This window comes from Bombus terrestris, chromosome 16, assembly GCF_910591885.1.
Source record: "Bombus terrestris chromosome 16, iyBomTerr1.2, whole genome shotgun sequence".
Classification (NCBI taxonomy): domain Eukaryota; kingdom Metazoa; phylum Arthropoda; class Insecta; order Hymenoptera; family Apidae; genus Bombus; species Bombus terrestris.
Window position 1 is genome coordinate 2,287,969 of NC_063284.1, and position 16,935 is coordinate 2,304,903.

Here is a 16,935-nt window from a genome sequence, read left to right on the forward strand (position 1 = left end):
TTCCATGATTCCAATAAATTTTTCCGCGACTCAAATAGGATTCCTATAGTTCCAATAAATTTTCCTCTGACTCAACTAACATTTCCACGACTGGAATAAATTTTATTATGACTCAACTAACATTTCCACGACTGGAATAAATTTTATTATGACTCAAGTAACATTTCTATGACTTCAGTAAATTTTCCCGTGACTCAAATAAGACTCCCCTTCAACCACGATTATTTTCTCCAACTCCCCAAGCTTCTTTCAAATTTCTATGCTTTCCATCTCACTAACTTCTGCCATTATCGAAAGAAAGAAATCTGAACGTGCCGTTCGCGGAAATCGTCATCCATCCTTCAACCCTTTAAAATAGATCAATGTTTCACGATGAAAGAGTGGTTTATCACTCGACTGGCGAAGAATACAGTAAAAGGACAGAATCGTGCTCACTTGGCCGAGCTTTGTTCGTCGAAAACGAGGTGCAGTCCGAATGGCTTACGAATTCCAGGGGCGAGCCACGAGAGCGTACTTTTATTTCTCTTCTTCGCAAGCGAAATGGGCTGGGGCATGAAAGTAGAGGCAATCTTTGTCCCGGAATCTCCGTGCCCGACGGAAATCCTGCAGCTGCTCTTGAAACCAGCGATCTCGTGGGAAAAATCTTCGCAAAAAAGAAGAAGAAAACGAAAGGAACGATACATTACTCGTTGGTCGACGAAGCCACCGCTAGAAACTACTGACCTTCTTTTTTTCACGTTTCAACCCTTCGGAGCAACTGAGTCAGAGGGTTGATCGGTGGAAATCTATCGAACGCGGGAAGTCGGGGACGAAAGGAAGAGAATGGAGACAGGACGGTGCACTTCTAACCGTGGGAAACGATTCTTCCGATTCTTTCCAACTGGGGGATGAAGTGCGAAAAGTGTCACTGTTTCATCGAGTAGATTCTTTCGAGATCGAGGAAAATTGGCTCAACATTGTAAGTTGGAGAATTGCGACAGACGAAATTTTTCTGACGTGTGACGGAAGAGATTGGAAAATGAAAACCTGGTTGAGGAAAAGGATGTTTTCTTTTAGTTATGGGAAAACTGAATGACCTATGCGAAGTTTGGTGGGATTGGAGGGAGGTGGCGTAACTTTTGGAAAAAGATATTGATAGCTTAAGATATGTCCCAAGTATCGGTAAGTCATGGAAAATTATTGTGAGTCATAAAAACTCATTTTGATTCATAGAAAATTACTTAGGTTTATGGGAAATCGTTCAAAGTTAAAGAAAATTTCTTAGCGTACAAGAAGAATTTTTCTATTTAAGTAAATGAGCTATTAGTATTCAAAGGAAAGTTATTCTAAACCAGTACAAATCACTCTGAACCATGGAAAATAATTTGGTGTTCAGGAAAATTCGTTGTGAATAAGAAAACTATTTCAATATAATTTAATAGTAAAAATGTGAAATCTGTACAAATTACTTTAATGAGTCATGGGAAATTATTTCTAGTCGTGGGGAAACATGATTGACTCATGGAAAATCGTTTGAAGTAGAGGAAAATTATTCTGACTTGCGGAATGTTATTTTCACTAAGTTAAAATAATCATTTTATTCAGATTAGGTTTAAATCGATTTAATTTTTGCTTCATATGAAGTTTAAGATCAAAATTCGTGGATTTCCATTTCCAATAAGATTCACCTTAAATATAAAGCAAACATTAAAATGCTACTAAAACTTTTCCTAACTATTCTATTAATAATAAAACTATTCCCCAGAAAATGATGCAATTATATAATATGAGATATAGTATTCGAAACTCGTCAGAACTGTTGGTTATTTAGGAATTCCGTAAGGAAATTAAAACGTACAACCATGTAATTTTCCGCACGCGCGTCAGTGTGCAAATTGGAATTGTAATTTGAGTGAAGTGGATTCCCATTTGCGGAGCAAACATCGTTCGTCGGATCTCAGTATGGCACATGGAATTAAATATTTCCAACAACGTTATTTGTACTCACCGCCAAGTCTTTAACATGAGAGCTCCATAGGTGAGAGAAAACCCAATCTCCCTTAACCACACACGCACTGTACAGGTTATGACGTTCGGACGTGGATACATTACTATCGTCTGAAACAAAGAAGTTGATTTCCATTTACCATAATTCAACGTCAGCGGAGAAAAGTTAGATTTACTGAGAAATTCGAGTTTCTTCTTTTTTTTTATGAATTCTTATAAATTGAATTTTTCTTGGCGTCACAAGGGGCTTAGAACCGAAAATATTCCACTTAAACAAAGGCAGATAGTATCGAAAGAGTCGTGCTTCTTAGACTTTTCCTTTACAGCGCGCCATTATGAATTCACAATATTTATCACGACAGATATAAAAGTAACCGCAAAAGGAATAAAAATGGCAAAAATTGAAAATAGTTTGGATGTAACGATAGTTAGAATTACAATAATTTATAGGAACCTGCCATAAATGTATAAAAATCCACAGTTACTAAACGCGGGAAAGAAAATTCCTACGACACAAGCACCGTTAAACAGAAGATATAAAATCCCTGCGATGCAATTATTCTTATAATGTAATGTTTCGAGAAATTAAACGAACGAGAAGTTCTCTCAATTCTTCGCATTCTTTCCTCTTGACAGGAAAATTTCTTTCTTGTTCTACGGGTGCATCGCATGAGGATAATTGCTGATATCGAAAGAATGCTTTTCATGGAAGAACGCGAACTCGCGTGCCGCGTCACGCTACGATTAGGTTAATTTTCGTTTGAGCGGCGCTAGTATCGCTCTTGCCCCGCCATTTTCGTGTCGATAGATTGTCGGTTTCACGGTCAAACAAGAGGAAAGTGTGCTCGATTGCCGGATAAAGACTTCCGAATGAACTTATCAATTGGATTTTATACAAGAACAGCCCACGCTGAATGGCTGCTTAAGCGGCTCTCAAATTATACGGTCCACCACTAGCGATTTATTCTTATTAAAGGCATCGATCCACTTGGTTATTATTCTTTATAACCGCCGGGCGTTTTTGTGTTTGTCGACTATTTTAGCTCTTCATCTTCTATTTTGAGGTTAGGTTTCAATTTGCTTCGGGATAGAACTTAATTTGGCTTGATTCATTGATTTTCGCTAGGTTTAGGTTAGGTTCGCTTAGGTCTGTCTTGAGATTAATTTAGTTTGATTCACTGACTTTGTGATGGGTTTATGTTAGGTTCATTTCCTATCTTGATTAGGTTCATCTTAATTTTAGGTTAGGTTCATTTCCTGTTTTGAGGTTAGATTTCAATTTGCTTCAGGATAGAGGTTAATTTGATTCGACTCATTGATTTTGGTTAGACGTAGTTTAGGTTCGCTTCAGATCTGTTTTGGGATAGATTTTAGTCGAATATATCTAATATATGTAATATTTATAATTCTAATATATGTAATATTCATCTATGTAATATTTGAATAGCATTAGATTTGGATTAAATTCTGATTAGTAACTTAAGTTTAAATTAGATTAGATAAATGTTTTAATCGAAGGTTTCTTTGGTTATACTGAATATACTTTTAGGGGGAAATGACACTATAGCTTTTTTCTTCTGGATGATATTTTAGGACGAAGTGACATTATCGTGGTTTTTCCTTGATCATTTTTGTGGGAAAAATGTCATCATACCGGTTTTCTTTCTTATTTTATATTGAAAACTGTATGCTACATGAGAATATTTTCATACGTGTCTTATATAGTTTCTTTTTGTTTCAGTATGTAGCACACACAAAGTGTTTACCTTAATTTTTCTGTACTTTTTTAAGAAGAAGAAATGCAACTATTATTTTTACAACCCACGTTTAAAATAAAATTTCGTGAAAACGTCGGTAGAGTATGCTACTTACCGTGCAGTATATGAAAAATGCACCTAGTACAATAACGCGTAGAAGAACAGGGCTTGCAGCTCTTACCACCTGCAACAAGAAAAAATCACCAAGAAATAAAATACCAGCTTCAAGCATTTTTACGACTATATCATTAAAATTATAATTTATTATATTTTTTATATTCATTATAATTGTCTGCTTTATTGTCCATCATCAAAACTGTTGATTTTCTTTAGGATGAGAGCGTAGCAATATATAAAATACACGAAATAAGCGATATATTTTATCATTTACGTAATTAATTGTATCTCTAGGGAATATTCAATGATATAAAAGCTGACTCTTGTCGATTTATAATTATTTGTAAATAATTTGTTTAATCAATAATTATTGACAGTAAAAACATTGTTTTGTTACTGGTTCAAGAAGGTTATTCTATTGAAAAATAACCGATTTCATATCGTTAATTAATTCGTTTGTCAAATACACAGCCAATTAAAAAACAAACAAGGAATTCCCGAATGAAGAATAGAATATTGGTAACAGTAAAAATTCCAATGATATCGCTTTTTTCCATCGATTGCAGACTATCGAACATTATCGGAAATTGGAAGATTTTCCGTTTCGCGTTGCTGTGCACGGTTTTAACTTTCAATACCCACATCATAGGTCATAGGTCAGTAGAATAATTCAGGTTATATTTTGTATTAAAAGACGTAAAATTATTTCAGAAGATAAAGTTGTCATCTTAAAATTTTAGGGAAAAATTATCTTAAAACTAATTTACGAAATTCGTTCGCATGAAATTCCACCACACCGATCCCAGACAAATTGAAATTATCCCAAGGCAGAAAATATCTGACATGAAAATCAAAGCATACATAATCATTTATAAAGGAAAATACGAATCAAGCTACGTTAGAATTAATTCAACGCGTTTCGTTCGCCTAAACTTCGAACGTACATCATTCACAACATAAATTAAGCATCTATTGGGTTGGCAACTAAGTGATTACGGGCTTTTACATTAGGTGGTAATGGCAAAATCCGCAATCGCTTAGTTGCCAAGCCCAACCTAACCTCAAACTGTTACTTGACGAGGCAGAGACGCATCAAACTGATAATTATAACATTAGGTTGGCAACTAAGTGATCGCGGGTATTGCCACTAGATGGTAATGTCAAAATCCGCAATCACTTAGTTGCCAACACCAACCTAACCTCAAACTGACACTTGACGAGGAAGAAAGGCATCAAACTGATAATTATAGTACTGGGTTGAAAGCTAAGCGATTGCGGACTTTGTCATCACCACCTAATGATCCCGTAAAATTATTTCCAACCCCATAAAATTATTTAAACGCAAAATTACAATTCACACGATGTGATAATTAATATAGAAATTAAAATAATTCCATGCAAACCCACCGATATACGAGAACATACGAGTAGAAAATATTCGTCCATGTTCAACAAATGGCGTAGAAAAATTTTTCAACAATCTGAACAAATTACTCAACGAATGAACGACAGCCACTTGAGAACCACTGCCGAAGAAACGATTTACTCTGGCAACTAGAGACAAAGCTCGATGAAGAAGGGGTGGGCCGACGGATTTTTAATTGTCCAAGAGTTTCTATCAACTACTCGCTGCCTTCCACCCCCCCTCTCCTTTCACCCCTTTCGTCCGTGACATAGTTTACGCAAGAAACAGACACATTATCGGAACTGCGGGGGTTGAGCCCGTTAAAATAGAAAATCGGAAGTTGGCGAATTGCATTGGACGAGAAATAACTGCAGTCAGTGCTGAACTTGCCAGACACAATGGGAACCGGTGCCTTTCACGGAATGCTTTTAGTTTCTTAATCCGACAAGATTTCGTGGCTCCAACCCCTTTACCTCCTCGAGTTGCGTCGATAAGCGACTCTTCCTTCTCAGCTTAATATCGTCCCATTTACTTTAACTCTGTCCAACAGTTTTTTTTATTCCTTCTCCTATTTTATCCTTTTCTCGATTTTCCCATTCGATGAGTTTTGCTCAAGTCAAACGTGGGGGGGGGGGTAGGGGAAGAAGCGCTGTACGACACCTTCAGATACAGCAAATTATGTGAATATTGGGGTGGTTTCTGTGGAAAATGTTTACGCGTACATTGTGCATTTTTAGACTATTACACGGTTGGCAACTAAGTGATTGCGGGTTTTGTCATTAGGTGGCGTTGACAAAACCCGCAATCACTTAGTTGCAGTAGAAATGGAAATAAATAAGCAGATATTTGTTTCACCTGTTAAATATTGTAATTATTAATTATTAATTATTAAGCATTGTAACTTCTAATTATATATATATGTTGAACGTTGTAAATATTTAATGGTAATAAAATAATTGTAGAATATCGGAAATTATAAATGTTAGATTAATATTTAAATAGCAAATTCATGTTTTTGTGGATGCGATTAAAGAGGCTTTGCTCAGAGATTGTTCATTCGTTGTATTAATTAGAAATTAATTAAATAAAAATAAATAAATTTTATGATCTCTTAATGATCATGTAACTTCGAAATTAGGAAATCAACAATATGTATATATCATATTTTTCTTATATGATAGTCTTCATATACAGCAACCTAATATTATTCCTCAACGATTCAGCAGAATATTTGTCACTTTCGATTTCCACGATCTCTGGTCAAGCGAAACAGAAATCGAGGAATCGACGAAAATAATTGAAATTAAATAAAAGAAGATAGACTTATCATGCTTTTATATTCTACATCTTTACACGTATCAATTTGTTACATTAATAATATAGAAATACTAATTGCTAAATTACAAAAGTAAATTGCAGAAATTATGGAAATAATTTATAAAGAATTTTCTTAACGATCCACTGCAATATTATAAGAATTGGTGGATCGGTCGACGATAGCTGCTATATCTGGTTATGGTTACGAGAAACTCGACGAATGGTCCCATAATTCGCGTCGATCGCAGGAACATGTACAATATGTACAGTCGTGTTTAAATATTTGCCATCGGGCAAAATATTTGCAGCTCGCCGTGCATTCGTTTGAACAGCATCCCTGCAACGTTTCGCTTGGAATTCGCACGGAATAATATTGGCCAGCCTGGCTACGCATCGGCCTCCATCGAGTCAGACTTCTTCCTTCGTTTCTATTGTGTTGGCAACTAAGTGATTGCGGATTTTGTCAATATCAGCTAATGACAAAACCCGCAATCACTTAGTTGCCAACCCAATGGTTTCTATTTGTGAAACTATGAAAATAGCCTCCTGGTTTCCAAATAGCATACCTTGCTCGATAACCTTGATAACGTGCTTCGCCACAGATGAAATCAGCTGACAGAGACAAGGGAAAGAATTAGTTGCGCCTTCGCGTCGACGTGTGAAGTCCGGTCGGTTTCAGTAGCATAGGTCTGTCAGTGGTCAGACGTTGCGAGTAGAGCAGCCGTGAAATATCCCAGGCGTATCAGTCACTTGTCCAATATTTCCTTTGCAACTAAGTTCAAACAATTACTGCGGAGCTCGACCCATAAGCCATTGCTCTTGCTTCTTTATTTGCACGATATTACAAACGCTTTGTACAATATTAATAATTATTTATATAACAGAATTAAGTTAAATGCTTATTTCTAATTTTCGCTGAATGATTTTGCTTCAATGGTACGTGTGCGTTATTCACAAATGTGAATTGACGAGATTGTGAATTGATCAAAACGACAGAATAATTGTTAGTTAAAACAATGAAACGAATAACGTGAGTGCAAATGAATTTTCTTAACGTTTAATTTCGTACGTACAGCATTCTCTCTTCGTTTTTTCTTCTTTCTGATATGTCTGATTAAATGTGGTAATTATTTCAATTATTTCACATACGATAAATGCAAAGGTACACGAATAATCCCTGTAGCCAACGAATGTAGAGAATAATACTGGGTTAAATAATTCCTTGGAAGCATCTTATCCACAAAATGTCTCGTTTAAATGCATTAGTTTCCCTTTAGTGTGGCGTCTTTTATGGTATTCTTCTCTTGACACGTTGCACGATGCCTTCTCCCCCTTCTTTCTCCCGGGGCAAGCACTTTCCTTTCCCTTTGAACATTTCCTTCGAGTGGCTTTTTCGACGGCTCCTTTTTCTCATTTCACCGTCCTCGGTGACTTTTCACAAAAATATTTCGCTACGTCTTGCGATCTTAAATTTCATTAAAGTAACTCCTTTTACCCTCTACGTTGCCACTATCTCGCTGATTAAATGCGTTTCCGCCCTGTTCGGGTCCCGCTCGAAACCCATTTTCTCATTATATGTCGTTTAAATGCGCTTCTGCCGTTTCCACTCTTTATTTAACCTATTTCCCCTAACGATCGTATCTTATGGGCTAGCAGCACCCCTTCTGCCTCCATGCCGGTGTCCAACAAGACACATTTATAAACAAATTACAAACATACACATCACGTATTTTACGTATAATTTATGTTACGTATTTATGCATTATAAATATTATGTGAACGACGTGTATTTTACGTATTAAAAATCAGGGAAATCTAGGTGTAAATTTTTCCTCATACTATTTATAATTTATTTACAATAAATAAACTATACAGATATTAATTAGACAGAAAACGACGGTTGTTTAACTTGAACTAAACGCAACAATCGTATTTCATTTCGACCACTCTCGCAACTCTACTCCTCCACTTCTCGACTAACTCTGACCTCTTGGTCAACGCTCTTTTTTCCCTTTCCTTAATCTCACCATGCCCACGCTCCGCAAGAACTGGGTGACCTTAGTCGCATAGGCTTTTTCCCAATGTAAACTAACAACCGAAGGACAGACGACACTGTTTGTATGATTCGATCGATCTCTAATCAGGCCTTCTTTTTCACGATACTACGATATACGAATATTCTAAATTCTATACAGGCAGAGTTCAGGCAATTTTCTATGAACATTTTCTACACTGTATGTAAGGTATTCTAGAAACGATTGTTCGTGGAGAATCGTGAAAGTGACTAGTATTGTTTCATTCGTGATTTAAAAAAAAAAATTTTTTTATGTAAATTTATAACTTGAGAAATGCAACGTTGGTTTTGCAGTAACGCGCTGATGACTGCGGTAAAAACAGAGAAAAGTATAAACCATCGGGACGTTTTTACAATCAGCGCGGAATCGTCCCGTGGGAGCCCACATAAAAAATGTAATTTAATCCAGCGTTGAACACGCTGCTCGTGCTTAAAATGGGGAAATATCGCGGCAATGTTCACTCGAATCTCCCAGGTTTACGATTATGGCTGAGAGACAGACTGTTTGCAGACGAATGGCGAACGTGTTCTTCGACAGCAGATGGTGACTATAAAGACACAGCGTATCTGACTGATACGCTTTGATCGACGATATTAGATGCTTATGATGGCTTCATTATTGGAATTTCATTACTGTACAGTTACAGTCACGCTGGATTCGAAATTTGGTTCGCCAATCCAGCATTGACGATTATGAGGCCGTGACGATCGAAAATTGGTGACTATAAAGTCGCAGTAATGAAACGCTGACACCTACAAAGTTACAGAAGTTGAAGATTGGAGACTATAAGATTGCAGTAGGTAAGGATTAGCGACTGTAGACGGGCGGATATTGATGATCCTAAAGCTATCGTGGTGAAAAATTGGCGCAGCAATTAATAGTCAGCGACTATAAGAAACGTGGAAATTAAAAACTGGATGCTGTAAAGCTGTGGCAATTTGAAATTAACTATATGATCTATATAACTGTATAACTATAACTGTGAAATCCCATGAATTAAAAACTGGCGACTACAAAGCTACAGAGATGTAGGATTAATAACTATAAAGACGTAGCAATTGAAAATTGCTGACTGTAGGTGCGGGAAAATTGAAAATTGCTGACTACGAAGCTGCGACAATTGAAAATTGATGACTATAAAGTCGCAGCAAAAATCTGGCGATTACAAAGCAACAGACGTAGAACGTTGCTGACTATAAAGTCGCTACGATTGAAGATTGCTGACTACTATAGAGGCGCGGAAATCGAATATTGGTAAATGGAAGATGGTCGCAGCTTTTACGCGTTTTGTGTCCGACGTCCTGCCGAGTTATTTTTATTTCACGCGTACAGTCGCTCGTCAAGGTTCGTTTCATCAAGAAAACACGCTCGCTAAGAAACAAGCATCGCAATTTTTCATTTTTATAGGGAATTTGTTATTCGAAGAAAGCGTGTACGTGGTCCACTGGCAGAAGTAATGAAAGTACATTCGTGCAAGTTTCTTTGGGTTTTATTTCGAAGAATCATGATTGTAATCTGAGTAGAGGTCCCTTGGGAGATGATACACGCGATGGAAAGGCTTTTACCGATCCCTGGAACGATGACAGAAACCTTCGTTCGTCGAAGCTGGAAGAAAGTTGGCTGGAACGGGTGGCGACCCTTAAAAGGGTCGTCCTGGATATTTCTGATCGCGATTATTTTTATTGAATATTTTATTGCCAGCCTTTCAGCCTTTATTTATTTCTATGTAGCCAGAGGAACGTTTTTCCTTCTTTCTTTTATCCCAGCGTTTGGGCACCTTGTGCAATTTGATTAAAGCACTGATATTTATTTTATATTTCTAAAGTAATTTATAAATATCGTACATCCTGTATATTTATAATATATTTATAATATATTATATTGGATAAAGTCATAAGTTAATTTTGTCTTTCTACTGTGGTATTTAGAAGAAAATTTAAATTGAAATTTGAAAAGAATATATATAACGAAAATATAAATTTAGCATCTAGGAAATATTTCAAGACATTGTCTGTTTTATTTAAACAATTTATCGATACATTAAATCATTTGCAGAAGGTGTCTAACAACCAAATCTCAACAATTTTCGTATCTGGAAATCGACAATTTTTAGAAATCGAGCAGCGTAAATTCGCATTTTCCGAAATTCATGGACCATTAGGAAATGAAGCAAGAGGAAAGATCAGGAAATGCTGTCGACAATGATGTTTTCAGAGATATCACTGGAAACAATCTATGGCAAATAGCAGGAGAAATAACATCTCGAATGGAAGTAAGCCATTCCATAGTTGCTCCTCTTGGCTCATGCAGCAGAGACAAAGAGAATGAACTAATATCATGCCATTTATTATTGCCATTTCATTACGTTGTACAAATAAATAGAACCCTGGATAACTATCGCATTATGGAACAGGCTGCTCTTCAGCTGAATTATATTTGTACCTGCATATGATGGAAAAGTATTCCTTTTTGAAAAATGGAAAAATTAATAAATTTGAAATTATTAATAACACTGTTCTTTCGATGTAGATAATCAACTTAAGCTCCCTTCTTTATTGATAATATCAATAATATTAAAAATAGTATAGTATCAATTGTATGGTACAGTATTGTTATCGCAATGTTTAAAGTTGGCAACTAAGTGATTGCGGATTTTGCCATTACCACCTAACGACAAAGCCCGCAATCACTTAGTTGCCAACCCAATATTACAATTATCAGTTTGATGGCTTTCTGCCTCGCCAATTGACAGTTTCAAACTGTTTTGCTATATTTTGCGAAATCAAAGTTGACATTTAAAGTTACGAACAAATTTCCAGATCTGAAATTTCGTTATTGGTGGAAGCGCGTTCTCCTGCCCCGATACGTAAGTCTCTACCTCGCTAACATCGAGTCTTCGTCGTCGTGTCACACATTTCGCCAATAATCTTCAACATGAAGAAATATTAACGAATTGAAATTTAATCCGAAGAAATATCAACGAGCTGAAGTTTAATACGAAGAAATAAAATCGATTGATTTTATAAATCGCGAACATGCCCCTCGTTTATTTCGAAAATGTTCTTCGAACAGTTCGATCAACTTATCGATAAACGTTGGATGTCTCTCATTGGCGACGAGGTAAAAAAGGAAGAGGAATCTCGTTCGCTAAGGAGCATGGAGTAGCTGCGTTTATTGGAAGGATATAGCGGCATCGTGCAGGTTCTCCTTTGTAACGAACCTCCGGGGAAATAAGAGCGGAGGGCTGTTAATACAGACTGAACAGCGCTGCTTGCTTTCTGAGAGCTGGATTTTCTATTTCATTAGCGATAACGCGTATCGTTTCCGTCCTACAGCCATTTTAATTTTTATTCCTCGCTGTTTACTGTCCTGTGGTGCACGAGGTGTTGCTCCAATCAACTTCGCTTCGTCGTTTTTCAATTTTTCTTCTCGTCCGCCTGTTCCATCAATTCGTAGCTCAGGCAGATTTAATACGCGAAATGTCAGAGAAAAATATTTATAATGTGCAATTCCAGACGCGAAACAAAATGTTCTTGGACGTACAAATTTATCGTTGATTTTATTAAAAGATTGTATAAATGTGTGGAACGTTATAAGTATGATAACGCGTAAACGAAAACGTGATAATAATTATGTGATATATCAAAATAATGTGTTAATGATATACGAATATATTGCTTGTATTATAAATATAATTTACAATCATTGGTATATACAGAAAAATTGAAAATATACCGTGCAAATGCTGTGGAAATACATTTCAATTTATTCAAATTTCATTCTACAATTTTCATCTTTTTTCCATACACAAAGACATAGAATGTGCAAGAAACACTGCGTAAATATTTGCTTGGGAAATTTTATTGACACCCTGTATATTCTCCAGATATTCCCTCAAGTTACTACTTGTTTCATTCGTTGTAAAACGTGTTTTTAACTGGCAAAAGATTTCACAATACTGGTGTGAACAATTTCACTGAAACATATTTTTGAAAAAGCACGAAAGCTTCACGTTGACGACCCGTTTTTTGCAGAAATTTGCAAAGAAATTGTAGAACGATTGTAGTTCTTTAAATATTTTTATAATATTTTCAGATACGTTTCAAACATATTTCTAAATACCACAGTAGAAAGATAAAATTAACTTATGACTTTATCAATTATAATATATTACAAATATATTACAGTCCTGTTTGTATATATTATATATCGTAGTCCTTTAAATATTTTTATAGTATTTACAGATACGTTTCGAAGTTTCTTCTAAATACCACAGTAGAAAGGCAAAATTAACTTATGAGTTTATCAATTATAATATATTACAAATATATTATAGTCCTGTTTGTATATATTATATATCGTAGTCTTTTAAATATATTTATAGTATTTACAATATATTTAATTATTATTAATTAATAATATATTTTGTATATTATATACGTTTGTATATATTATATCCTTTAAATATTTTTATAGTATTTACAGATACGTTTCAAAGTTTCTTCTAAATACCACAGTAGAAAGGCAAAATTAACTTATGACTTTATCTAATATAATACATATATAAAAATTAAATATAAAACTTTCAATTTATGAAATATTTTCATAGGTGGAAAATTCATCAAGTTTAGAAGTTTCGTAAAACCGATAAAATGAAACAAAAATTTAGAAAAGAATTCACGAAATTCATGAAATTCACAAAGCTGGTGAAACAAAAATTCGTTCATAAAAACAAGTGTTTTTTTAAAGACATCGTGACGCGCCAACCATTGCACATTTATAATACAAAGTGAATTTAAAAAATTCGCTTATAATTGAGATCGAGTTACTCGTCTATTGTTGCCAAGCATTCTTCATTCTGTCAACAAAATTCCATTACTGCCGCAATGTAACAAAGAATCAATTCGGTTTCAGATAGATGGATGTATCTGGCACACCTGTATACTTCTTTTTAATTATTTCGAGGATGAGATCGATATCAGTTAAATTGCTACTTGCTCGAAGCTCGTGTGCTTCTTTTAATTGATTCGAACGAAGGAACACGATTCGATTTCATGAAAGACTTATAGTTTCACGATGATTCATGGTCGAATTCAATTTCTTCGATTTTGTTGCTATATCGTAAACGATGAATCGCAGATCAAACTGTTAAGAGACAACGAAACACTGTTTAGGGTCAAGGTCATTCTCAGTTGCCACTTTTCAATTCTGTTCTTTGTACGAAGAAAGGCCACGTGAGATTATGTTATTGGGTTATTTGTAAAATTCGTGGCGAAGTAGTTTTCATAGAATTGACATTTTATCGAATGCACCAACACATGCAGCAAATTTCTAAATTATTTTAAATTTTAGATATATTGGTAATTTTCATACTTTCTTTATTTTCATTGCATCGATGTGTATATAAATTGAAATATGTGTCACGAAAAAGAATTTTTTTTACCGAGATTTTACCTTTTTAACGATATTCTCAAAAATATAAATTTCCATAAAAATGGAAACAGCCTACTTACGATACATACGAAATTTCATTAGCACTACGATTAGGATTTGAAAATAATCTGAGAAAATTCTTCGAAGAATTAACATAGTCGGAGGAAATACCAAAAATTTGGAAACGGGAACGAACGTTGGAATTCGAAAATAATATTTGAGAAATTCGTCAGGAAATTGAAATAATTCGCCGAAATTGCGAAATCGGACAAGCGGCACGAACGTCGGAATTCGAACGTAATACGAAGGAATTTTTCGAGAAGCGGAAACGATAAAAAAAAAGCTGCAAATAGTTCGATGAATCACAAAATCTGTGTAATCTTGAAGATAAGTGTAGTAACAAATATTCAATGTATGAAGCCATTATTTGTGTTAATGTTTACACGGATAAACTATAATAATTCGTGCAATTTGAAACCGGTTCGTGAAACTTGAGACCAGTTCGTGAAAGCTGAAACCGGCCGTGAAACCTGAGACCGGTTCGTGAAACTTGAAACCGGTTCGTGAAACTCGAGACCGGTTCGTGAAACTCGAAACCGGTTCGTGAAACTTGAGACCGGTTCGTGAAACTTGAGACCGGTTCGTGAAACTCGAGACCGGTTCGTGAAACTTGAGACCGGTTCTTGAAATTTGAGACCGATTCGTAAAAGTTGAGACTAGTTCGAAAAATCGGAATATTCATGAACTTAGACTTGAATAAGGATAATAAAAAAAATATTAGATATACGAATTCATCATTTGAGAAGAAATTTATGTTAACATTGAAACGGACAGATTAATTTGAATTTAGAGAAAGAATCGGGAGAAAGGGCAGAAATGCCATCGAAGAAGATAACGTTTAAAGATATATTACCGCAATTAAGAATTATTACTGTAAATAATTGACGACAATGGGGAACCAGCGTTTCGAGCGAAAGTAAGCCAATCTACTGTTGTTGGTCGTTTCGTTCAAATAGGAAAAATAAAAAGAATGGATAAATGGATTTCCTGTCGCTTCCAACGAACAAACAAAATCCATTTTCGAGATTTATTATCATCTGTGATTACAAGTGGATGTTATCAATTTTCGTGTTATTTTTAAACATTGGTAGCAGGATAATTCAGAAAATTATGATTTATAATGGTTTGATAAATTTCTATAAAATTGAAAAACACCTCGCTAGAAAGATTTTTGTAAATTTGAGGCAATAAAGAGGGGGAAAATAACTGGCAGCAAAACGATGAAAAGTCTATTATTAAAGAATAGGAAATTTTTCCTATGAAGCCATTCATCCGTCCAATAAATGGGAAAAACACTGAAAACTTAATCGAAAACCAATATCGTTTATGACTTCAATTAAAATTCTATTAAATCGATCTTTATGAATTTAAAACGAAATTACATAAAAGCATTAAAGGAGTGCGCAAAACAAGATGGATATTATTTTAATCAAACGCACGATATTTCGAAGAAAGAGTAACCGTGATTGAAGTTTTATTTGAAAGCCATCAACCGGATATTACAAACGTCGTTTTCCATCACGAAGATGACGGAAATTTTATAGAACGTTCGAACAAAAGTAACAAATCTATTCTACTTTGGCCTGCACGAAATTTGTTGCTGCAAAAATGTTCAAATATTTCTCAAAGAAATTCAATATGAAAATATTTCTCCACGAAATACTGAAACATTATACTCGAACAAATACGTTATCAAGAAACACACTCAAATAAAAGAAATTCTCCTGAAACAGTCGATAAACGTCACACGTTATAAAAATATTTCTCATAAATTATTAGCAAACTTTTCTTTGTCAACGTAGTTGATATATCGTGGCCGACGATACAATAAAATTTAATGAGCAAACGACGAAATTCAACGATATTTCACCTGCACCAACCTAATATATTCGACGAAACAGCTGCCTTTTTGTCTAGCCAGTCCCGAGTTCGCGTAACTCGTTTCCATTCGGCTCTTAATTTCTCCTAGTGGTCTGGCCGTGTCGAGCAAAACGTTGTTTCGTTATGGCTGGCCGCGAGAAACGAAAAAAGAGAGAAAGGCAAATGGACATGGCCGCGCATATTTCACCGCCTTTTTCCCTTTTCTTATCGACCCACCGCCTTTTTTCTCTACCACTAACGACCAGGCGAATACTTGTATGTCCTGAGTATTCTCCACTCAGCAAATCTATCTTCTCCATTTGTTCTCAGGATTTTGCTATTTTTCTAATTATCACAATTTGCAATTTGGATTTTTTAAGGTTGAGACGAAATGAAATTACAAAATGGAAAGTGATGGAAGAAGAAGTAGAAGTATTGGCAACTAAGTGATTGCGGGTTTTGCCATTACCAGCTAATGACAAAATCCGCAATCACTTAGTTGCCAACCGAATAGAATCCTGGAATCTTTAAATTTTCAAAATCGTGAAATTTGTAATTTTCCTAATTTTCAAAACCTTCGCATTTCAAGCGATTACAGATTTCGTGAATAACTCAAATTTTCAAAGTACGAAATTTTAAAACTTCAAAATTTGAAATTGAATTTAAAATTTTTTGAATTTTAAAAATTTCAAAATTTTTAAATTTATAATTTAAAAAATTTCAAAAATTTGAAAATTTGAAAATTAAAAATCTCAGAATTCCTGCAGTATTTGGTTGGCAATCTAAAATAAAATCCGCAATCACTTAGTTGCCAACCGAATAGAATCCTGGAATCTTTAAATTTTCAAAATCGTGAAATTTGTAATTTTCCTAATTTTCAAAACCTTCGCATTTCAAGCGATTACAGATTTCGTGAATAACTCAA

The 16,935-nt window shown here is 35.0% G+C and overlaps 1 protein-coding gene across 1 annotated transcript in view; it reads right to left on the reverse strand.

Annotated features, from left to right (window-relative positions):
* The window catches only part of LOC100648300 (probable G-protein coupled receptor 158), a 162,879-nt gene that overhangs the window by 29,194 nt on the left and 116,750 nt on the right, over positions 1 to 16,935 (reverse strand). Inside the window, exons 6-7 of the mRNA XM_020867195.2 lie at positions 3,859 to 3,927; positions 1,988 to 2,097 (exon numbers count right to left, since the gene is read on the reverse strand). Coding sequence (XP_020722854.2) covers positions 1,988 to 2,097; positions 3,859 to 3,927 — 179 coding nt within the window. The remainder of the gene's footprint in view (positions 1 to 1,987; positions 2,098 to 3,858; positions 3,928 to 16,935) is intronic.